Here is a 25,735-nt window from a genome sequence, read left to right as displayed (position 1 = left end):
GGCCAGTAATTCCTTGTTTATTTTTCACTTACAAAAAAAATGAGGATATTTTGAACTGATACAAAACGATGTGTCATATCACAATGGACAAGTTGTCTCATACGTATTTTTATATAGTAATATCGTAGTGAATTGGTCATGAAGTATTCAGAAACATACTTACCCTTCCAGCTGGAGCCCTCCCTCATTATTTTTGTTCCCTACAATATTTCACACTCAAAGTAGGAAATAAGGGACTAGACTTGACACCAATACATTCACAAAGGAAAAAAGAGGGGAGATGGTACAGGTTAGACATCCCAACTGATGTACAATCCTTTTCAGTTGTTATAGTCTAATATTTTGCAACTTGTTTGGATAGAGTCTTTTCCATTCAAAACAACATGGCAAACAAAATTGTTTTAATCAGGTAGTCGCATATGGTGTACACCTTTCCTGCCTAAAAAGAAAGCATACACTTTCATACAAGAATAGATGGATATCCAGTAAACATGCAATGCATTCTCAGAGCAGATTAAATTCTGTTTTCATACATCTGCCTTGAGGCGATACAGTAAAAGGTAGAGGATTTCCTTAACAGTTTATGATTAAATTCGTCTAATAAGGTTCAATTTCTGGATGGTTCACAACAGCACCATTCTGTGAAACAATAGGTAAGCTGAGAATGAGACTTAAGGGTCCAGGTCCTTCTGGTTTAATTACAGTTCCTTAGGTAGGACCGGGGCCCTTTGGCAGATCTTTTGAGCCAAGATCTTCACAGATAAACTTAACACCCTGCCACCTCTAAAACCTCCCCAAAGAGTGAAGGCACAAGAGCTGCATATTATTTTTTTAAATGTTAATAAGACCATTTAGTGATCTGTCCTTCAGGGGAAGGGAAGGATGAAACAACTCCTCCTAACTAAAACAAAAAGTTATTTCTTTTTAAAATGGTAACAAAAAAATCCACTTGCTTTAATAAATCTCTTACCCAATGCTACAGTCATTTTCTGCTTTATGTGTACTATGTAGACAGGCAAAAAAAAACCAACAAAATGTTTAAAAGACTTTCTATATTTACTTATTTTTGCACTTCATTGTAAAGCTATCCAATCTTTTTTCCATAGGTTCTAAGTTTATCCCTTTTTAAGTCCCCTCCCCTGTCATATTAGAAACCTGGAAATTTAAATATAAAAACTAGGTTTTATTTTAAAAATATTTTGTCCTCATTTTCTTACCCCTTCCCATGCCGACCCCCAATATTTTGTGGAAAAAAAAAAACAGATCCAATGCAGGGCCATCTCCAGTCATACCGATCTATATATTGCCACTGGACCCAGATGGCTCTGGAGAAGAAAGTGAGGCTGGTGACTTTGCACAGCCTCTCTCACTGAAATCCAATTCACTTGCAAATCATGGAATCACTTTCCTGATTTCATGGTCCTCTTCAAGAATGAAGGACAAACAGCAACAACCAGATCCAATAGATAGATATATACCTAAAACTTCTCAGTACTGATACCAACTTCAGCATAGTTATTCACGTTAAGGTGTTATGTAAGGTAGAAGTACAAAAAGATCAGTACAATAGAACCAAAAATAAGGCACCTGCCTTTAAAAGGTGTTCACCAAAAACTAGTGATACCAGCACACCTGTCAGTGAGGGGCCACAGCTGAGGAATATGTGCTATTAACCACTGCTTTAATGGATGAACTAGCATGAAAGTCTGGAAATTAATGTTTTGGTTCTAATTATGAACATTTTGCCTTAAAATCCCATTTAACATGTTTTTCAAGGCAAAATAAAAGCTTCCTCTGTGAATATGAAATGTGAGATTAACTTTCAAACTCAAGTCACTTCTTTCCAGCAGTGTCTTTTATCAGCATTTTCCTGCAAAGCTAAAACTGAAAAGCTATCAAAATGCATGATCTTTCATTTTCCAGGAATCCTATGAAAGTTACAAAAGAACTACTAGATTTGGTCTAATTAATCTCTTCATGCAAACAATATTTGTGGTAATTACATGTCCACTGCCTCTCGTTGCTCTTTAGGAGATAGAATTATCTACTGCTGAGGTCCCATTCTATAACAACTGAAAACCTTAGTTCAATTTAGTCTCCCACTAATTATAGATATGGCTAGATATGGACAGGTGGTATGAACAGCAGGCTGTATAGAACCTGTGTCTGCATCAAGCTTTCATTTTCTTTCCTTTAAGGCTACAGAAAATCCGGACACAAGGCAGCTCATTGTCTCTTAAGACAGCCCCCCCGACCCTCCCCCAAAAGCAGTCATCTCCAGTGAGGGTTCTACATAGAGCTCATATTGTATGACATTTTATTTAGATTCCATGCATGTATTTTCCTGTGTTGTCCCAAGGTTGAGATCCATTCTTTCTGGAAACTCCAGCTTCTCACAGACTGCCTCCTTTACAGGTAGGTATTGTGATATTTCATTAGGCTCTGTAAAGAGGGCTGGTGGAACATGCTAGGACACAAATAAACTGGATTAGTTTTCTTACATATCATTTTTACAGTACACTCACAAATACATTTACTTTAAGGAGTTTGTTATAGCATTTGTAATCCTAAATATACATACCAGATTCAGAAAATGAGATGAACTTGTTTAAGTTTTGCTAATAAATGTTTTCCTCAAATGAGATCACTACATTGTATTAAACTTAATTTAACAAATTTACTAATATGCACTTGGTATGTACAAGGTGCTGTGCTTAATTTGTATTATCTCACACATTTAAATCCCCAAAACATCATTTGACTTCTGGGTCTTAACTTCCTAGTTTTCTGTTTCATCTCAACTAATGATGCATAATACAAAACAAAATCCAAATGCTTTTTCTAAACCTCTACAGTGCTACAGAATATAAATCTGGATTTTAATATAAACAGTCAAATTTAAAAGACTCCTGTTTCAAGTCACTTGTATGGATTATCCTCCTCTAACAACTCAAAATAATAGGTCTAAGGGCACTGTTATCAGGTCACAGTGGAACAGTTATTAAAGGATATTAGCAAAACATGCTGAAACAATTAGATTACGTCTATAGGATAGTATTTGGGACATGGAATTAACCGCTCTTATTAAGTGTAATCATGCTGTTTAAAGTTCAGTGGAAAGAGAACATGGTAGATAGCTTGCTGGGGCAGTAAAAGCACTCTTCTGAAGTCAGAAAACTTGCACTCCAGTCCTTGATAAGCAATTTCCCAAATCTGTGACACTAGAAAAGAGACTTTATCTCTGGGTATCACTATCCTCAACTGCAAAAAAACATGGGAGTTAGACTGAATGATATGTGGTGCTTTCCAACTCCCTAATATATGCATGGTGTTCTACTTTCTATCTGTCCCTCAAGAAAGCATATATATATATGTGTGTGTGTGTAATAGAATGTTGTTGGTCATATCTTTTACCATTTTCATACTGTCCATGGGATTTTCTGGGTCAAGATACTGGAGTAATTTGCCATTTCCTTCTCAAATAGATTACCTTTGTCAGAACTCTCTACTACAACCTGTATGTCTTGGGAAACCTTGCATAGCACAGCTTATAGTTTCAGTGAGCTACACAAACCCCTCCACCACGATAAGGCAGGGATCAAGGAGGGGAGATATGACACCACAAAATGAGTCCCTCAGGTCAGAAGGTGTACAACACACTACTGGGGAAGAGCAGAGGACAACTACACATAGCTCTAGTACTAATGAAGGAGCTGGGCCAAAGGCAAAAGGAAGCTCAGCTGCGGATGTGTCTGGTGATGAAAGGAAAAGTCTGATGTTGTAAAGACCAATATTGCATAGGAACCTGGAATGTAAGATCTATGAACCAAGGTAAGCTGGATGTGGTCAAACAGGAAATGGAAAAATTAAACATCAGCATCTTGGGTGTCAATGAACTTAAAATGGATGGGAATGGGTGAATTTAATTCAGGTCATCACTACATATACTACTATAGGCAAGAATCCTTTAGAAGAAATGGTGTGGCCCTCCTCATAGTCATTAAAGAGTGAGAAAAGCAATACTGGGATATAATCTCCAAAATAACAGAATAATATGTTTGAATCCAAGGCAAACCATTCATCATCATAGTAATACAAGTCTATGCTCCAACCACTGATGCTGAAGAGGCTAAAGTTGATCAATTCTATGAAGACTTACAACATCTTCTACAAATAACACCAAATATAGATGTCACATTCATAACAGAGATTGGAATGCTAAAGTGGGAAATCAAAAGATATTGGAAGAACAGGGAAGGTTGGCTTTGTAGTTCGCAATGAAGCAGGGCAGAAATCGAATTCTGTCGAGATAACTTGCTGATCATAGTAAAGACTCTTTTTCAACAACTCAAAATTTGATTCTACATATGGACATCACTATATGGCCAGTATAGAAATCAGACTGATTATGCAACCAAGGTAGAGAAGCTGAAGAAAGCAGGGAAAAAAATCAGACTGTATGGGTGTGAACTAAATAATATCCCTTATGAATACGAAGTAGAGGGTGATGAATAAGATTTAAGGGATTAGAACTGGTAGATAGACTGCCTGAAGAACCATGGACAGAGGTGTGCATATTTTATAGGTGGCAGCAACAAAAATCGTCCCAAAGAAAAAGAGTAAGAAAGCAAAATGACTATCTGATGAGACTTTATAAACAGCTGAGGAAAGAAGGAAAGTGAAAGGGAAAGGAGAAAGGGAAAGATATATGCAACTGAATGAAGAATTACAGAGAACAGCAAGGAGAGATAAAGTTTTTTTTAAATGAGCAAGGCAAGAAATAGACAAAAACAACACAAGGGGAGAGACAAGAGATCTCTTCAAGAAACAGCAAGAGAACATTTCATGTAAAAATGGGCATAATTAAAGACAAAAATGGCAGGGTCTTAACAGAAGTAGAAGAGATTAAGAAGAGGGGGGAAAGAATATACAGAACTATTCAAGGAAGATCTTAACATCAACAATAACCATGATGGTGTGGTTACTGATCTAGAGCAAGACATCCTGGAGAATGAAGTCAAGTGAAGTGGGCTTTAGGAAACACTGCTAACAATAAGGCTAGAGGAGATGCTGGAACTCCAGCACAGCAATTTAAAATAAAATCCTAAAAGATGATGCTGTTAAAGTGCTGTATTCAATATGTCAACAAATTTGGAAAACTCAACAGTGGCCACTGGTTTGGAAAAGATAGGTTTACATACCAATCCTAAAGAAGGGCAATACCAAACAACGTTCAAATTACCAAACAACTGCTCTCATTTCATGGCCAGAAAGTTATGCTTAAGATTCTGCAAGCTAGGCTTCAGCACTATGTGAACCAAGAATTACGAGAAGAACAGGCTGGTTTTCAAAGAGGCAGAGGAACTAGAGACCACACTGCCGACATTCGCTGAATTATGGAGAAAGCAAGACTGTTCCAGAAAAACATCTACTCCTGCTTCATTAGCAAAACTAAAACCTCTGACTGTGTGGATCACAACTAAATGTGGCAAGTCCTCACAGAGATAGGAATACCAGATCATCTTAATTGTCTCCTGAGGAAACTGTATGTGGGCCAAGAAGCAACTGTTAGAACCAAACATGGAACAACTGACTGGTGTAGGACAAGGTTGCATTTTGTCACCTTATTTAACTTATGTGCAAAGTATATAATCCAAAATGCCAGTCTGGATGAATCAAAAGTTGGAATTCAGGTTGCTAGGAGAAATACCAACAATCTCAGATATGCAGACGATACCACTCTGATGGCAGAAAATGAAGAATCAAGAAGCCTCTTGATGAGGGTGAAAAAGGACAGTGTAAAAGCTGGCTTGAAGCTTAACAACAAAAAACTAAGATTTTAGCAATTGGTCCCATCACTTCCTGGCAAAGGGAGGGAGGAGAAATGGAAGCAATGTCAGATTTTATATTCTTGAATTCAAAGATCACTGCAGAGAATGACTACAGCTATGAAATGAAAAGATGCTTGTTCCTTGGAAGGAAAGCTACGGCAAATCCATATAGCGTATTAAAAAGCAGAGACATAACTTTGCCAACAGAGGTCCATATTGTCGAAACTAAAGTTTTTCCAGTAGCAATGTATAGCTGTGAGAGTTGAACTATAAGAAAAGCTGAGCACTGTAGAATTGACACTTTTGAATTGTGGAACCTGGAAGACTTCTGAGAGTCCCTTAGACAGCAAGAAGATCAAAACAGTCAATACTCACAAAAATTAATTCAGTCTAGTCACTGGGAAGGTCAAATAAGGAAGCTGAAACTTAAATACTTTTGGCACATAATGAGAAGACAGGACTCATTGGAGAGGACTCTGATATTGGGAAAGATTGAAGGCAAAAGGAAAAGAGGATGGCAGAGGATGAGATAGATTGTTATCACAGAAGCAACAAAAAGAGCTTGGACAGACTGTGGGAGACAGTAGAGGATAGAAGGTCTTGGGGTCACAAAGAGTCGGACAAGACTGAACGACTAAACAACAATAACAACAAGGTCAGGTGCATGGATGAAATAAAGGATGATGAAATCAATATTCCGATTTCAAAGATAACATGCTATGGTAGTTTATAGTGCTTAACATGAAACATTAAAATTAGATTTCTAAAAATGAAGTTTAGATACTATACCATTAAATTTGCTATTTTGCTCTCTCTTGAAGTGTATTCTCTTAACATATAATTCTTGTCAGCCTATTAAAAATAAAAAGATAATATTTGATTGTACTGATTTGTAAGTCTGCTTTTTGTGTTATACATGCGCATTAATTTTTTAACAAGTTATGAAAAAACATATAGCCTGATAACGGCAACTTGCTTTGTAAAAGGATCATGACTCCCATTTATCTTCTTTATCCCAAAATATGAGTTATCAATTCTAGTCCAATAAGTGATATCACAGAAGAACCATATGCATTAATGTAGGCAAATATGTAGGGGCAACTCAGTGATCAAAACTACTGTAATGAAGAAATAATATCAACTTAATAAATTCAAAGGATGTTATTCTACCTCAATCGGGAGCTGACAGTACACCTTCTTCAATCTTTTACTAAATAACAAACCAAGTATTACTCCTAAATCTTAAAACTCTGAGAGAGCTCATCATCTACATAAACAATTATCTCCGATCCAAAGGACTTAACAATTTTTCCTTTTCCCCCATTTCCAATATAGACGTATTGTGTGACATATCACAAGATGCTTCTAGACCTCACTTTTCCCTTAACAGTTAAGACTTTCTTAACAAAGCCTTTAAAGTGTTTACGTAAACTATCATCGTTTCTGTATGAAACTCGTTCCAAAAAGAGGAAGAATGTCCGTCTTTTTGAAGCAGAAAAATATACCAAACATAGATCAGTATCTTTCAGAATGTTGTTTTGGAGTTCTGTTTTGTGTCTGTGTTTGTGTGCATAGCACATGCTTTTGAGTGTTTTCGGGGGAGGGAAGGAGTAAGGGGGAGGGACCAAACAGGTTTTTTTTTTAACTGATAGATACATCTCTTTGTTTTAAGAAGAAAGAACTCTTACCTAATCAAACTAAGTTTTTAAGGAAAGAGAATTCCAACTCACAGAAAATTATTTTCTCTAAATTAGCATATAACATGACTGCAAATCTGAAGTTCAAATCCCACTGAGAAAGTTTAAGATTGCTATGGAACAACTGATTAAGGAACCAAAGACAAATGCAATTACTAAATACTTAAATAATCTAAGATGAACACTATCAATATCTTCTCAGAAAACATCTTTAGATATTTAACTTCTGCCTTGATCACTCAAGTTTTTAAAAAGTGCTTAACCTAAAAAAGTTATTTTGCAGAGTTTACTTTTCTAGAGCATGGCTAAGAATTTTAGAACCATTAAATTTTTGTGGAAGATGTTTCTTAATAATATTATGATCGCATTTGTTTTTATATTAAATTCATTCCCAAAATAGCCCTGCCTCCTTCCCTACCTAATGAGCCAACTATTGTCAAAGAGATTTAAAACAGAAGGTGGGAAAAAGCAAATCCAAGCAACCTACCAACTGTATCTAACAATATATTCAATATTTCACAATCATAGCCCTCTACCTCTGCAAAAAATGGAGAAAACTGGTTTTTCTCATTTCTTCTCTGAAACCAAGCTTGGTCATATAATTGCTGTATAATTATACAGCAGAACCATTAACCATACAAAACCATACAAAATGGCATGTAGTCCATAATTCCAAAATCAGGACAAGTTTGTATTCATTTTACAGATAGACAAAATGATTTCACCAACTTGCTCCTTAACCACTCTGGGGAGTTGGATGGGAATTAGCCCTGTGATTTCACTGGCCTAGGGAATTCCTAGTGAGGAAATTCCCTCTCCTAATGCAGGGAGACCTCTGTTTTGCCATTTATGATCTGAGTTTCCTAGCGCACTAAGAGATTAAGTGATTGATCTAGGGTCACAGAGCCATTATCTTTCAGAGATGGCACTGGACAATAGGTCTTACTGACTGAGGCCAGCTCTTAATCCACTACTCCAAGCTGCCTCTCTTCCAAAGCACAGAATGAGCACACGCAAGATCCAAAAGATGTGAATCTCATCTAACTTTGCCATTATATGCAACCCCATGCTTGGAGAAAGTTAGAGCTATTAGATTTTTAAACTAAATTAGTGACAAGAAGATTCAATGCTTCAATAACAGTAAATACAACAGAAAATTTCACAAAACATCCCTTGGCAAGTAAGATTAGCACAGTACTTGAAATAATTAATTTCAAACTACTCAAATTTTCATTCTAATAGTACAAAACAGTCTAAATAAATCTGTACATGAAATAAGAAATAGATACCTCATGGTAAAGCCTTGTGTCATTCATCCTGATGAGCACACCATCAATTCTTAAGAAAAATCTCAATAGCAGGAAAAAGCTAGAGGGCATCACTCTCTGAAAAAGAAAATAAAGTACACTGATATATATTTTGGCAAAAATTGAGCTTTTTTATGAGCCGTGCTTCTCAAGTTAAAGCACATTTTGCCAATGGTAGTAGTAAATGAATTTTAAAAGAGCTCACATTAATGTATACCACTTCACAATATAAAAACTATGTTTTTCTTACAATCCTCCGAAATACACATTATAGGTATTATTACCCCAATTTAAAGATAAGGTGGTAAGGCATTAATGAAAAGAATGCTGAGCACAGAGTTGGAAGATCCTAATCCTAACATCAACCATTTAAACTTTTTCAAATTACAACCACTCTATGCCTCAGCTTCCCAATCTGCAAAATGTCACAGAAATATTAAAAATAAGATGAAAATAAAAAGATCCTTAAAGAGCTTGGGAAAAGCAGTGACACAGGGACCCACAAAATCTTATCATGGCTTTAAGTTTTATAGTTTAAAACTCCATTAAGGCTTTTGGGGTTCCCTGTAAAAATATTTTGTTTTAAAAAAGACTTAAAGATATTTTTATTCTAAATTTACTTTCAAAATCCTTGTGACATAGGAGCATTTCAGCATGACAACTCTTTGGATCACCATGTATTAATATAAAGAAAATGCATCACTAGTCATCTCTACTAACAGAAGAGGAATATATAATCTTTTGCAACTACCTGCCTGCCTGCTATCCACTTCTGTAACATAATTAGATATACCAGATGAGATCCAGAACTACTCTTACCTTAATACCACTGAGTAGGCACAAATTTATACAGCCAAAGGTTGGCCTAACTGTGCATAGTATCAATGCTACCCAATCTATTTCATCTGTAGTACATAAGCAAATTCCTAAATTCACCAAAGTAAACCAAGAATGTCAGGGAAAAGAATATACTTTTCTAGGCTAATGAAAATGGAAGAGAGATGAAGTCCCAACTGGCTGGTTCAGCTTCTTTGGAGAATTACTAATGCCAAATTCCTCAACGAATCATTCAATCACAAAATCTCAGAGGCCATCTTTGATCCTCTTCTTTTCCCAACAGTGTTTGAAAATCTTTTCTATTAACCTTATGTTTCCTCACCACCCTCAGATCATTCTAAGCTTTATCATGTCTGATAGTATTTGTACAGTACAAAGACACAACTTGGTTTTCAACCTCCATTACCTAACTTTTCTTCTATCATCTGTATGTCTTCCCCCCTTTTACAAAATAGCTTTAAAAAATAATTTTCAAAATTATTTTTAACATTCTTTTAAAATTTTGAGTTGTTCCAAATTCTTCACCTTCCTCCCACACCTCCTCTCTCAGCAACTGAGAAGGCAAACAAAATTTATATCAATTATACATGTGGAATCATACAAAACATTTCCATATTAGTCACATTGCCAAAAAAGCAGGAAAATTATATTTCAGTTTGCACCCAGTTCATCAATTCTCTCTGTGGAGGCGAGTCATCATGAGTCACTTGGAATTGTCTCAGATCACTGGAAGGATCAGAGTAGCCAAGTCTTTCACAGTTGATCATTACAACATTGCTGTCACTGTGCACAATGATCTCCCAGCACATCACTTTGCTTCAGTTCATACAGGTCTTGCCATGTTTTTTTTTCCCCTAAAACCACTCTCCTTGTCATTTTTTATAGCATAATAGTATTCCATCACAATCACTTGCTACAACTTGTTCAACCATTCCTCAGTTGATGACCACCCCCCTCGATTTCCAATTCTTTGCCTCCGCAAAAAGAGCTGCTATAAATGCTTTTGTACATAAAGGGGCATTTTCCTTTTTCTTTGATCTCCTTGGGGTATAGACCTAGTATTGCTGTGTCAAAGGCAATACAGAGTTTTATAGTTCTTTGGGCATAGTTCCAAACTGTTCTTCAGGATGATTGGACGAACTCATCAACAGTATATGAATGTACCTATTTTTCCTCATCCCCTCCAAATTTAACATTTTTAATAGGTATGAGGGTATACCAAAGAGTTTTCATTTGCATTTCTTTAATTAATAGTGATTTAGAGAATTTTTTTCATATAAAAGTAGTTTTGATTTCTCCTTCTGAAAACTGCCTCTTCATATCCTTTGACCATTTATCACTTGGTGAATGGCTCTTATTTTTATAAATGATTCAGTTCCCTATATATTTGAGTAATAAGGCCTTTACCAGATAAACTTGAGGTAAAATTTTTTAAAAATACTTCATTGTCTATAGTGTCTATTAGCAAAATGTGGTTTTCCTGTTTATCTCCCTCAATTAGGTCTATTTTTACTTTTGCTGAAATCATCATTATCCCTGCCTTTATTTCAGCTGAAACATAATAGATCCTGCTCCAGCCCTTTATTTTAACTCTGTGTGTCTTTCTGTTCCAAGTGTGTTTCTTGTATATTGTGTCTTTTGGTTGCTAATCCATTCTGCTATCTGTTTTTGTTTTATGGGTGAGCTCATCCCATTCACACTCACAATTATGATTACTGATTGTATATTGTTTCTTGATGTCTCCTGAAGTCTTTAAAACTTTCACTTGCCTAATCTTAATTTTTAAGCAATTATTTTCTCCAGTGAACTTTTGTGTCTCTTTTTCCATTTGGCTAATTCTTTTTCAATTCTTTTCTTCAGTGAATTTTTATCCCTATTTTACCACTAGGCCAACTCTTTGTTTTTTAAGGTGCTATTTTCTTCAGTATTTTTGTGCTTCTTTTACCGAGTTGTGAATTCTCTTTTCATAATTTTCTTGCATTACTCTCATTTCCTTTCCCTAATTTTCCTCTACCATTCTTATGTCTTTCTCTAAATCTTCCAAGAATTCGTTAGGTTTGTGTCCAATTAGCATATTTCTTTGAGGCTTTAGTTATATAGGGGTTTTCATATTGTTATCTTCTTTAGAGTTTGTGTCTTGGTCTTCCTTGCCATTGGTAGCTTTTAATTGTCAAGTTCTTTTTATGTTGTTTGCTCATTTTTCCAGCCTATTCCTTGAACTTTTATGTTAAAGTTGGGTTCTGCTCACTTGGGGTTGGGGAGCAGGTCACTATTCCAAGCTTCAAGCTTTTTCATGCTGCTCTTTTCTGAGCTAGTTCTGAGGGTCTGCAAGTTTTTAGTGTTTCCAAAGTGGGATGATCCAGTAAGAGGTATGGTTACTGCTCTCCTGGTCTACATTCTGGTCTTTACCCAGGAAGGACCCTTGTTTCCCTGCAGCCACAAGCTGTAGCATTCTTCTTGGCCCTAGAATTGTCATCAGGACCTCTGTTCTCCTGCAGCCACAAGCACTAGCACTTTTCTCTATCTTGGAATGTGACCAGAGCGCCTGCTTCCTTGTGACCAACCACAAGCACTGTTCTCTACCCTGGAACTGTGACCCAAAACTGCTTATGGGCAATAAAGTTGCCAATCAGCACCTGCTGCACCCAATCCCAGCAAAGGGTCTCCTGGACTCTCTTCTTTGACCAGTTGTCGATGCCCTTACTGTCTCTGGGCTGCTGCTGCTGCTGCCACTACTGTAGCTGTCTCCAAGGCCCATGCCTGGTGTTCTTGCCACACTCCAGGTCCACTACCATCTTGGTGTATTAGATCTCTCCTACTGACCCTCCTAAGTTGTCTTAAGTTGAAAAAATGTCTCACTCTGACCTGTTGTTGGCTCTAGCAGTCCAAAATTTGATTTGAGGCGTTATTTTAAATTTGTTTGGAGGGAAATGGTGGGAGAGTTCAGCCAGGCTGCTGCTTGTACTTGGGAGAATTCAGCCGGGTTGCTGCTTGTACTCTGCCATCGTGGCCCCACTTCTGTCTATATGTGTCTTTTAAGAATCTAAGTCAGTTGGCAAGTTCTTTCATCATCAGAATAGTTTTTTATAGGGAACTGTTCGATTGGAATAGAGTATGTAAAAGAGAGTACCATGAAATAAGATTGAAGTCAGTGGGAGCCAGATATCATATGGCTTTCAGGCTAAAGATTTTGTGTAACTTATCCTAGAAATAGTAAGTAGCCACTGAAGATTCTAACTAGGGAATGACACGAGTAGAGCTGTATTTTAGGAATATCAATTTGTCAGCTCTGTAGCAGATGGATTGGGGAGGGGAGACACTAGAAACAGGGCTGCACTTGGTTCCAATTTAACTTTTTATACTGTGCTAGTTGTGTGACCATAGAGAATTCCCTCGGCATCTTTGTACTTTAGTTTCCTCATCTGTAAACAGAACATAGCGCCTATAGTGTCCACTTTTCAGGGTTTTTGTAAGGCTCAGATCTGGGAATCCATACAATACCTTGTAAGTTTTAAAGTACCTATGCAAATATTGGCGACTATTCTCTATCTAGCATTGGGAAACAGGACATGTATAGAAATAAGACTATGCAAGAGAGTACAGATAATTATTGTCTTACGAGTAATACAGACAAGTCTATGAAAGATTTCTTCTAGGGAAGGCCTTATGGCCAAAATCATGTTCAAAGTGGTCCTTATTACCCAGACAGGATTTCCGTACTTGATCAGGGAGAAAGTAAAGTAGGAGGGCAGAGTCCAGATTTTGCCCTTCTGTCTCCTGGCTCAGTCCCTCAGAGCTAGTAGCATGGCCTAATCTGATCCCTAAAACCTCATTTTAGAAGAAAAGACTCAGCCGTCTTAGAGAAGTTTACCCTTTTTCTGCAGCTTATATGAAAAGGCCTATCAAACTTAATACTCTATAATCATACCTAAGAACACCCAAGGAGCAGTATACCAAAAATGAGTGCAACATTAGGCTTTACGCTTAGAATAGCTCCAAAGTAGGTGACTTACATGCAACTCAAGTCCACAAATATTTATTATTCATCATGTGCTAGATGCTGGGGAGAAAGATGAAGTAGGATACGTTTAGGAAGATAACGATATAAGAGAAGATAAAACAGATTTATAAATAAATAGTAAAAATTAGAAAGCTAAATTTAAAGAAGTTCAACTAAAATGCTTGAAGAAATCATTTGTAATTGCACTTACCAACCACTAGCTGCTACCAGAAAGAAGGGAGGAAATCTGGGTCCCTCCCTCTCTGCTGCTCATTTCTATGTCTGCAGACAGAATGTGGAAGGATAAAGGAGCATTTGGTGCCTTTGTACACAAGTGCATTGCCAGCATCGTCTTACAGACATAAGACCCTACATTCAATAACAGATATATCCAGATATCAAAATGTATTGAAGAGTGTAAGCTAACTGAGATTTTCCCCAAGTTCAATAATGGACAGACTACAAAAACATGTTACATATTCACATATCAAAGTCATTAATATTACACAAAAACTTCCCAAATGTACATTTTTTATATTGCTATTCACATACATCACATGATGCATAATCTAAAAACACAAAATGTCACATTTAATGTATAGTGACTTAATAGATATGTTTTATATTTCTATCAACTTAACAAGGATGTTTTTCTATACTCAAGCAAAAGCAATTACTATACTCACAATTTTCACACTTAAGCTTGAAACTCCATGATCATGAAGTTCATCTTCAAACAACAGAACTTCCTCAAAAAATTTAATCTGTTCCCTGGCTTTCAATTTCTCTGTATCTATATGATCCGTTGTAGGCACAACCTAGAAAGAAAATTTTTAAAAGTTAAGAGAGCTATAAAACAAAGGTCAACTATGATGCTTCCAGCCTTCTCTATCTCCCTCAAAATCAGTCAAAAACAGTTGTACAGCACTCTCTCTGGCTACCATGGGTAGTCGGTAAAGATTAGGTATGTTCTTTGCCACTGACTAGCTAACTCTGAAAGTCATAGTAACTTTCTAGTGTCCCACCATGGTGCAGAGTAACTAGAGGAGAAGCAGAATGAATGAACTATTACAAAAAATATTTAAAGGTGAGAGGATAAGCTCCATTTTAGCCTAAATGACCTTAAATATAAAGAAACAAGATAAATCAGTTCAACACAAAAAACCCAAGAGTTAGATTTACCTTTAACTTAAGTGCTTCACCAAGCAATGTTCCTTTATAATCTGTTGTATAGGTCCAATCATATGGTTTAATAATCTCTTTGGAGTGTTCGCCTTCCGTCCTCAATGACCAAAAAGATAAGGATTGTATTCAGTGACACAGAAGAAAACTTGATAAAATATATAAACATCCCTCCAAAGTATATTCTACAAAATGGTTCTAAACAGCTCCCTCACCTACATACTTTACTGATATGTAAACACTTCTATAGCCATTCTAAACAATTCAAATTCTAAACAATTGGGTCAGACCAAAGACATATAGAGGAAGACTGTCAGTCAAACATTTATTAAAGTGACTACCATGCACTGTTATTGAAATCACAGAGAGTTATTTAATTTTTTACATGGTTCCTTCTGTCTAATTAGACTATAAACTGCATGAAGACTGGACCCATACTTTTATACTTATTTTCAACCTCCACAGAGTTTTTCAGGTAACAAATAAATACAGGCCTTTTTCTTTTAATTTTTATAATCCTCACTTACATTCCCAAAGAGTATCAAAAGAAGCAAGTACCTAAAGTATGTTGTTCAAAAAATAGTTACTGAGGTCAAAAGAGAAGCACAGTTATTTAGGTACAATAATTCATTTAAAGACTCTAGCCCTGAAATAAGTACAGCTCAAGCAGTATTTATGTTGATTTTGAAAGGGGCCTCCATTTTACAGTGGAGTCAACTGATGTCTGAAAAGCTAATAAGAAAACTCACTATTCTAATGAAACATACCCCTATCTAGTTACTGTACAGTTTATCCCCCTTAACTCAGTTTCTCACCTGCTCTCTTGCCATTCTTCAGCACATGCTACCTTAAGCACTCCCTGGTAGTTGTTTACACATTTTAAAGCATCAGTCGCATTGAACTCAATTCCAAAGCCAGAAACATGTTGGATTCTTAAAACGTTGTCTCCGAACATCATTTCAGGAAGAGATGGCATGTGTAGCTCATCAGCTAATCTGCATATGGCCAAAAATCAGATATTGTTTTGTTACTTTTAGCCCTCCACTTTTTGGCTTCAATAATACTCTGTATAGAAGAATGAAAAGTCTGTATATATTTTAAAAGTACATATTTGAACTCTACTATTAGTACAGGATATGCTTTTAAAGGGGAAAGGCATTGCACTAAAGAAAACAAAGCCAGAAAGAATAACTGGGCCAGACCAAAGATATACAGAGGAAGTCTGTCAGTCAAACATTTATTAAGTGACTACCATGCACTGTGCTGAGTGCTTGGGGAATATAAAGTAAGGTCAAAGACAGCCTCTGCTCTCAAGAAGCTCACAGTCTAACAGTGAGATAACATGCAAACAATGATGTGTAAATAAGACATATATAGGATAAATAGGAAATAATCAATAGAGGGAAGACCCTAGAATTAAGAGGGACCAGGAAAGACTTCTTGCAAAAGGTGGGCTTTTGGTTGTGACTTGAAGGAAGTCAAGGAAGCCAGGAAGTGGAAATGAGGATGGAAAGCATTCTAGTCTGTAAGAGTAAACAGGGTGCTGTTTTTTGTTTTGGAGTGCTTCTCAGCACTAAGGCAATCAAGTACCTTTGAGTCTTGCCTTTGTTTCAATCAAGAGTCTTTGACTGAATCAGGAGTCTTTGATGACCTGCTGAAGTTACGGGAAGGCCTAGGTTACATGGGTTTGAGTCACATGGTTGTGACGTCCTCTGACCCTGAAGAGGTGTATATATACTCTGAGGTTAGCATTTTGCTTGAGGCTCACTCATTGGAAAAGTGTTGGTGTGGAGACTCTGGGTAGCTGTTAAGGAGCCCTTCAGCTTTGAAAACCCAGATGTTAGTGCTTCTCTCTTCGATAACTGTGTATATATTCCTATGGTCAGACAGTCAGAAGCCTGTCTGTTGATTTGTGTTTATTTGCTCTGTTTATATAATTTCTGCTTGTAATTTCTGTCTGTGTTTGCTCTGAAGTTCAGGGTGCTGACTTTTTCTCCTGAACTAAGTGAATGATATATGTATATTTAATTAAAGTAAGATTGTTAACCCCTTAAAGTTGCTTTCCTTAGAAAAGCAGTTCAAAGAACCTGTGCTAGCAGCCCTCCTGTGTGCTGGTGTTGTTAGTCTTGTCAGCTTACACAGCCACAGTAGCTGCAAGTAACATTGTTGTGACACAGTCTAAAGGCTGATACCATTTTGAGGTCATTGAAAGATCGCAGGATCACAAATCTAGACCTTAAAGGAACCTTAGAGGTCATCCTGTGCAACCGCCTCAATTGAGATAACTGAAGTCCAGGGAAGTAAAGTTACTTGTCCAAGATCACCTAGGCATTAAACCTAAGGGACAGGATTTGAACCCAAGTCCTTTGACTCTGGAGCCTGTGCTCTTTATACTGTATTAAAATGCCTTGCTAGATCAATTCTCATGATATCTGAAAGAAGGAAGGCTACTCAAATTCCTTGGGGAAAAAAGGCAGGAATACTATTATCATAAAAAACAAACCCAATTCATATGTCTACTTTCCCATTTCTATAAAATGGTTATAACAATCTATATACATAATAAAGAAAAGGGATCAGGAAGGCTTCCACAAAATACATTCTTTGGAAGACCATATCTTTACAGTCATACAACTGACTAAAAGATGCAGAGAATAAATGACCCCACTGTTCACTGATTATTAAAAAGCATTTTATTTAGTATAATAACACCTTAAGGGAGCTCTTCTCATACATGTTAAAAATCATACAAGATTTAGTGAAAGACATCACAAGATAACTTTGTTCAAGGATCCTGTGATTATTAAAATCAAATAAGGACGACAAAAAGGAGCCATGATTGTCAGAGGTGTTTGTGCCTATAATGGAGAATGTCCAGTAGAGGGGCTCCCTAATTCCCTATCACAGTCTCAGAGTTGGAAGGGATCAGAGTAGCCATCAAATGAGACATCTGTAAAGAACTCAGCACAGAGCCTGGCACATAGCAAACACTTAATAAATCCTTCCTCCCTTGTTTCGTTCTTTCTGTCCATCCATTTAATCTAACCCATAGTGAGAGAATCCCATCTACAACATATTCTACAGAGGGGCACCCAGACTTTGGTTGAAAACCTCAAGAGAGATGAAACCCATTATACCTGAAGAGGAAGCCAATTCCACTTTTGTATAGTTTCAACTCTTAGGAAATTTTTCCTTAAAGAGAACAGCAGGCAGTGTATTTGGGAAAATATGCAGTATTTTTAGTGAACTCAAATTTCTCCATGAAACAAAGGCCCAAATTTTCAACATTATTAGTACTTTTCTGATGTTACTAAATAGCAAAGAAGCAAATGGTTACCCAAAGGGTAATAGAGAGATGCGTAATGGACCTAAATAGGATGAAATGTATGACCTAAGAATTGTATCCCAAAAGCAAGGATAAAAAGATGAATTTTAAAAGCATTTAAGTGCTTACTATGTGCAAAACACTGTACTAAGCACAGTAGGAGGGTGAGAGAGAATACTGGATCTGAAAATAAAATTTTCTATACAAATAGAAAATAAGAGTCCCTCCTCTCAAAGAGTTCACATTCCAATGGGAAAGACCACAAATTGGGAAGATTTCAGCTGCAAATCAGATGGAAAAGTCCCATGGTCCTTAGGGCACACAAAGATGGTACTGACTCTTTAATGTCTTTTCCATTGATAAAAATCCTATCAGTTTCTTATGTTTAGACATTTGACAGGACTTTGGTGGCAAGAACTTTCTTTTCTGTCTTCAAAAGCTGTCGTTTCAACACTTGCCAGATTTCATCTCCACAGGTGTTGTTTCCCAGGTTAAGGGCAGCAGCAACTATTGGAAAGTCAGTCCCACAGCTCCTGATCTTGAGTTCAGGGTCCTGGGCTGTCTCCATCGGGGTTTGAGGGTAGATAGTAGTCAAGGTGGAAGTGGTGTTAGGAGTGGTTTGAAAGGCCTGGGACATGCAGCTTCAGACCTCCCTCAGAGACCCTTGCTACTTCAGCTAAGCTGGCTTGCTTGCCCTGTGGGTAGCAGGTATTTGGCAGTTAGTGGAGATGCCTAGCCCTTTCACCACGGGAGTTGCTTCCCTGTGGATGATGACTATAAGGGCTGGGCTGGAAGCAGGATCAGAGTCTAGGGGGTGGGAGGGCTTCTGTTCCTAGGGTTCTTGTACTTATTTGCCTGCTGGTATCAATTAGCAGTTATTTCTTGCAATGATGAGGAAGGTGGGACCCTTCTCCACAATGATTTCCCCCCTCAATGATGGCTTTGGGGGCTGGGCTGGAAGTAGGTCTGGTGGTTCAGGAGGCACTGCCCTTCCCAAGATTCCTGGATTCAGGATCCTGGGCTGTCTCAATCAGGGTCTGAGGGGAGATGGTAGTCAAGGTGATGGGGGAAGAGGGCTGACTTGTTATTAGTACTGGGTTCAGTACTAATCTGCTGTAAGAAATGATGTAAAGAATGGTTTCAGAGAAACATGGCTAAACTCATGTCTATTGATTGCAGAGTGTAGTGAGCAGTCAGGAGAATAATTCATATAGTAACAACCATACTGTAATGACAAACAACTCTGAATGACATTGGAACTCTGATAAGCGCAATGACCAAACATAATTCCAAATGACACAAAACATGCTAGCTACCTCAGGATAGGTGACTACAGATTAAGACTTTTTTTTTTATACAGGGCCAACATAGGAATTTATTTTGCTTAACTATACATGTTTCTAATAGTTTTGTTTTTCTTCCTTTTCTCAATGGAAGGGTAGTGCTGCTGAGGAAGGCAAGGGAGAGACAGAGATGTGGATCTTTAATTTAAATTTTTTTTTTCTTTCAAAAAAGGTCCTGGTTCAAATCACACTCCAGTCACTTACTGTACAACCTTGGACAAGTCATTTCATCCCCAGGACCTCATTTTCCTCATCTGTAAAAAGAGAGGAGTGGCCTCAATGACCTCTAAGATCCCTTCTAGTTTTAAATCTATGATCTTGTGATGAACACAACACTAGTAAACGAATGAAGCAGGCTTCACAACCTGGTCTCCTTACTCTAAGTTTGGTGCTTCGAAGAAGGTTTTCATAGAAATATATATTTCAAATAACTGAAACTTATCCCCTTGAGTATTTGTATATCTGAGTATTTGCTTTTGTATATTAATATTTATGTAATTCTTTTGGGGGGAGAATTCTTTCTAAAGTATATTAACTACATACATTCCTAGCTTCTCAAACAATATACACTAAACATAACTTGACCTCTTCCCAATATCTGTGTCATAGTGTGAACATCAAATACTGTACTATATTATGACATTCACCTTCTAATACACTCTAAGCCAAGGGTTCTTCACCTTATTAGGTCTGAAGCCCAAAGACCCCTTCTTAAAATACTGTTTTTAAATGCATAAAGCAAAATTCACAGGATTACAAAGACATCCAAATATATTAAAATAGGGACTAAAATTTTTTTAAAAGTCAAATTCTCAGACCCCAGGTTAAAAACTGCTGCTATACTTGTCCCCATCTGTGATTTCACTGGAGTAAGGAACTGCCCGAGAGAAGACTTCCTTTATTATTCTGCAATTTAGAGTCTTAGAGAATTCCTGGGCATTAAGAGGACTTATGTGATTTGCCCAAGATCACAGAGACAACATATGGAAAAGGTAGGACTTGAAACCAGTTCTGACGCCTGACTCTCTGCTCTGAGATCTCTATCCACTACCTTCTGCTGTTTATATGCCTCCTACTGCACAAGTAGGCACTTAATTATGTCTACCAAATATTGAATATTGCTGCATTCTAGTGCCACAATATGAACAGTCCTAGGTACTGAACTGTGTTAGCCTTTCAGTTTGTCTTTTCCTCTCCTGCCAGAATATCATTGATCTTACCTTTTGCAACAATTCCTCATATCTTTAACTACGCAAAATGATGGAAAACCAGATAATCAAACTTTTTAGAACTTGGTATAAAAAGTAAAGATGTTGGGGAATGGCTAAACAAATTGTGGTACATGAATGTAACAGAATTTTATCGTGCTTTAAGAAGCAATGACTATGAATACAGAGAAGTATGGGAATACTTCTATGAACCGATGCAAAGTGATATAAGCAGAACCAGAAAGACAATACACGCAATAACTACAACAATGTACATGTAATGAACAGCAAAAATAAACCAAAAGAAACTGAATTCTGTGAAATTATGACCAAGCTCAGTACCAAAGAAAAAATATATGAAAAGACACCTCTTTCTCCCCCTTCTTCCAGAGATGAGTGACCAGGCATGTGATATACTATAAATAACATCAGGTTTTTTGATGTGTTGGCTAATTTTGCAGACTTTCTTTTTCACTCTTTTTTTATTTGATGGCTCCCTGGGAGAGTGTGGGGGTAGGATACAAAGGGAAATACAGACAATGAACAAACAAAAGCTATCCATAATTTTTGTTTTTTGCATATGTTCTGTAGAAGGTCGCCTGAGAGGTTCTCCTGAAAATAGAGCAAACAGATTCTAGAGCTGGAACATACGTGACCAATTGTTTTATACATATGGAACATACGTGACCAATTGCTTTATATATAATTAGCACATGAACTAATAAGGCTTAATCACTTGTGTGTAACTAACTGCCAGCAGGAATAAAAACAGCAGCACTGATTCATTTAGTAACTATAAAAACTGATACAGCACGCACACAAGTAGGTTTCTGGTTATGTGGCCTACTACTTTCTAAACATTTATCCTAGAAGAGAAGGTCTCTAAATGTGGTATGGAGATCCCTGGGGGTCTTCAAGGTCAAAAGTACATTCCAAATAATACCAAGATGTTCTTCATATACATCATAACCTTTATCCATAGGGATTCCCCCAGCATCCATCTGGAGGCCTCTTGTCTTTGCTGGTGGTGATGTTCAGTTGTTTCAATGCCGTCCTACTCTTTGTAACCCAAATTGGGGCTTTCTCTAGCTCATTTTACAGATGAGGAAACTGAGGCAAACAGGATTAAGTGACTTGCCCAGGATCACACAGCTACTACGTGTCTGAGGACAGATTTGAACTCAGGAAGATGAGTCTTCCTGACTCCAGGTCAGCACTCTATCCACTTCACCACCTAGCTGCCCTTGTCTTTTCCCTCAATCATTACTTCAGATGATAATCTCATCAGCTCCAAGGGTTTCAATTATCATCTTTATGCAGATGACTCTTATCTAGCTTTAACATAAAGACGTAGATCTTCAGAGTCTCAAATCTCCAACTGCCTCCTGGACATCCTGAACTGGATAACTCGAAGACATCTTAAATTCAATACAGTATATCCAAAACTGAACTCATTAGCTTTCCCCCCAAATCCTCCCCTCTTAGCTTCCCTATTACTAGAGAGGGTACCATGATCCTCCCAGTCACGCAGGCTCAAAACTCAGGTATCATCCTAAACTCCCAACTCTCACCTCCCTATATCCTATCAATTCTCAAGCCCTATCTCTCTACCTTCAAAACATCTCTATTACATCTAAGCATCCCTTTTCTCCTGACATTGCAACTACTCTGGTGCACACTCTTATCACCTCATCCCTGGACTATTTACAATAGCCTGCTGATTGGTCTCCTTGCCTTAAGTCTCTCCCCCACCAATTCATCCTCTATGGAGATGTCAAATTAAAGCACAGGTCTGACCATACCAATCCTCTATTCAATAAACTCTAGTGGCTCCCTATTACCTCCAGATCAAATACAGAATCCTGTTTGACATTCAAAACCCTGCATAAATCTGGCCCTTTCCTATCTTTCTAGTCTTCTTTCACTTTACACCCCTCCATATGCACTCAAGATCCAATGACATTGGCCTCTATCAATCACAATTGATAGAAATGATTATTTTTCTCTTATAATAACAACCAATTACTGAATTAGGACTAAGATTTCCCCCCTTCTATTTCATCATTTCCTGTAGACTATTCAGTCAGTTTTGAAGGACAGGGCTGATAAAGAGATGACTGACACACCCCACTGGGAAAATTCAGATCTGATCTAAAGGTAGAGAGATTCTAGTCCAGTCTGGCCCACTGTGTTTTAGCCAGCTAAGTCTGATTGCCCTAGACGAGGGTAGTTTGGATAAGAGATCAGTTTCTCTGTCCAAGACTGAGTAATAAGTCATATCCCCCAGCCCCTCAATAAAATAAGCCCACCTCTCATTATAATATTAATTCATTGTTAACCAATCAAAGTTGGCTTCCAGCCTCAGGAACACCTAACTCTTCTTCTAAGGGCATATATGCATCGAGTGGGTTCCATGAGAGGTCTTTGCCATTTGGGAGTGCCACTGACCTTTTTATTAATTATCTGCTAGCATAATTAAATTATTAATTATCCAGAAACAATGCCTCTTAAACTTTTTATATGTCACAAAGCTCAAAATTGTTCTTCTTACAATTTCTCTAAATCTTATCCCAATCATAACTAATCAATACCAAACTGTAATTTGTCAAAAGCTGCCTCAATATCTAGGAGACAGCAAGGAAACTCAATTCAATTAGCATTAAATAAAGCCTCTAATACATTGCAGGACACTGTGATAGGTGCTAGAAATTTTAAAAAATCAACTACTCTACATGCAAGGGGATCTGATGTGAATTTCAGTACTTCAATGAATCTGTAATCCCATGGATATTAAATTAAGTACTCCATGGTATGAACCAAAACTCATCCATGTCTTTTCATCCTATGCAATTTTTATCCATAGTCTTCAACAGATTCTCCAGACAAGAACCATATTTCACAATACAGGCCTTTTTACATTTTCAATGTATCACCAGAAGATCTGGTTATCTGTTATCCCTTACTTTCCCACCTTCCATCATTTTCTCAATGATATCCACTTGAGCCAAGTTGGCAGAAGCCAAGGCAGGAAAAAAAGGAAATGTTCTAGGGAAAACGTAAGGAAGAAGAAAAGTTCAATTCACTTTCAGAATCTCATACCGAGATTTGTTTCAAGAAACTAGATGGGGAGGGCTGGCTACTTATAACTACCTAGAAATAAGGGTACCACCTCCCACTTCATTTCTGGTGAGATGTATTCTCAACATTGACCATTACATGAGTATGTAGAAAATAATGCCTATGAATAAAATTTGTTTTGGTTGTTCTGTAGTATTTTGCGGAGGGGGAGAAGGTACTGTAATTTTGTTAGTCTATGCAACTCCCAGCGTGAAAACTTCCTCCACCAATGCATGACAACTCCTAATTTACATTCTCAATCAGTAGCACTGATAAGACTGAATAACTAGTTCTTGGTTAGTGTCAAAGGCAACATGTGGATAATGGCTAAATAAGAAATGCTATCTTCCAAAAAAGCTTGTTTTGAGTTGGTATTTTTGATGTATTGTTTTGTTTTGTTTTTGGTCAAAGCCTGCGATTTTTTTTCATTGTAGAGAACTCTCATTGTGAAAACTCACCCTACCAATGTACACAGACAACGCCTCCTAATTTATAGTTTTAAACAGTAGCCTGAAACCACTAGCCTAGAAATACTGTCTACGAATAAAGTTTGGTTTTAGTTAGTGTTTTTGGTGGTGTTTGGGGTTTTTTGGGAAGGGAACTTCCAGTGAAACCGCCTTCCTCCCAATGCAAATGTGCCAACTCCTAATTTATGGTCCTAAACAGTAACCCTGAGCTCTGAGAAAGTAAACGACTGGCCCTAGGTCGCACAGCTGGTCAGGGTCAGAGGCTAGACAAGAAGCCAGGTTTTCTGTGGGTTTTGGATGCAGAGCTGGAAGATGCAGAGATTTGCCATCTATAAGCCATGCAAATCTGACACTGGCTAGCTTCCAGAGAACGTCTGATCCAAACCCCTAGTTTTACTGAGGTCCGGCCAGCCCCAAGCCCCACGGGGAGTTAGCAAAGATTTACAAGCCGAGGGTCCCAGACTCCAGGGCCAGAGCCCCCGCCACCGTCAGACCCGGCCCATCTCAAGGGGCAAAGGGGCAGAGGGGCAGGGGGGCAGGGGGGCGGGGGGGGAACGCTGTCAAACCGCGGCCGCGCACGCGCGCTCGGGGCAACCAGGGCACGGCCCCGCCGGCCGTTCTGCAGCCGCCGCCGAGTGCGGCCTCGAGGTCCAGCGGGGGCGGGGAGCGGCACAGAGAACTGCCGCCCCCTACCTTCTCCTGCCCATCCCCGCGCCCACGCCCGGCCTCGCCCTCTCCTCCCCGGCCCTCCCCAAACCTCACTTCTCCACATCGGCCGACTTCATGATGTGCGTCTTGGCCGCCGTCAGCTTCCATGGCCCGAAGGAGAAGTCTTGGCGACTACTCTGGAAGCCGTGGATCATCATGGCCACGGTGGCGGCGGGGAACCAGCGCGAGCGGCGGCGGCGGCTGCCTCCCTTCTTCCCCACCCCCACCTCCCCCTCCTCCCCCGAGCCTTTACCATTCCCAGCCCCGCCCCGCTCCGCTCAGCTCCCCGGCCCGGCCCAGCCCACAGCCTGGGCCCCCTCTTCCTCCCGCCCTCCTGCCGGCCCGCCTACCCCCGCCTCCTCCTTCCGCTTCCGGTAGCAGGTTGCCTGCGCGACGAGGCTGCGGCGCGCCGGAAGTCCTAGGAAAAGGAAGGAGGGGCGGGGCTAGAGGAGCAGAGAGGCGTGCCCTGGGCCCCGGGAGCGGGCGCGGCCTCAGTGGCATCATGGGGTGATGTCATCGCCAGTGTTTCCGCATGCGGGGGGGCGGGGCTCAAACAGTCGCCTGAGGTGCTGGCTTTTTATTGGTGAAATTTCCCTACCCATCACTTTCCTTTTTTTGGGTTTGTTTCCTATAAAATAGGGTCTGTTGGAGCTTCCCCTTAACTTCCCAGTTGAACGTTCTGAGGTCTGTTTATTCTCCAGGACCGGGATGGG

At 38.6% G+C, this 25,735-nt stretch overlaps 1 protein-coding gene across 1 annotated transcript; it reads right to left on the bottom strand.

Moving 5' to 3' along the window:
- TIPRL (TOR signaling pathway regulator) lies at positions 1–25,350 on the bottom strand. The gene is made up of 7 exons (XM_036756722.1): positions 25,077–25,350; positions 15,670–15,849; positions 14,855–14,954; positions 14,359–14,490; positions 8,818–8,913; positions 6,621–6,683; positions 1–2,467 (listed from the first exon to the last, which is right to left on the bottom strand). Exons 1-7 carry the CDS (start codon positions 25,178–25,180, stop codon positions 2,318–2,320), a joined length of 825 nt encoding a protein of 274 aa, XP_036612617.1. The 5' UTR covers positions 25,181–25,350; the 3' UTR covers positions 1–2,317.
- Positions 25,351–25,735: the final 385 nt, after the last annotated feature.

Source organism: Trichosurus vulpecula, chromosome 4 (assembly GCF_011100635.1).
Source record: "Trichosurus vulpecula isolate mTriVul1 chromosome 4, mTriVul1.pri, whole genome shotgun sequence".
Lineage (NCBI taxonomy): Eukaryota > Metazoa > Chordata > Mammalia > Diprotodontia > Phalangeridae > Trichosurus > Trichosurus vulpecula.
This window is presented reverse-complemented; position numbering and strand designations above follow the sequence as displayed.

Excerpts from the sequence above, each read along its gene's own strand:
- TIPRL (XM_036756722.1), bottom strand. The coding sequence starts at position 25,180 with ATGATGATCCACGGCTTCCAGAGTAGTCGCCAAGACTTCTCCTTCGGG. Across the intron at positions 15,850-25,076 it reads AAGTCGGCCGATGTGGAGAA|ATTAGCTGATGAGCTACACA; the intron begins GTGAGGTTTGGG and ends GGCCATATGCAG. Across the intron at positions 14,491-14,854 it reads GTGAAGCACTTAAGTTAAAG|GTTGTGCCTACAACGGATCA; the intron begins GTAAATCTAACT and ends TTTTCTTTCTAG.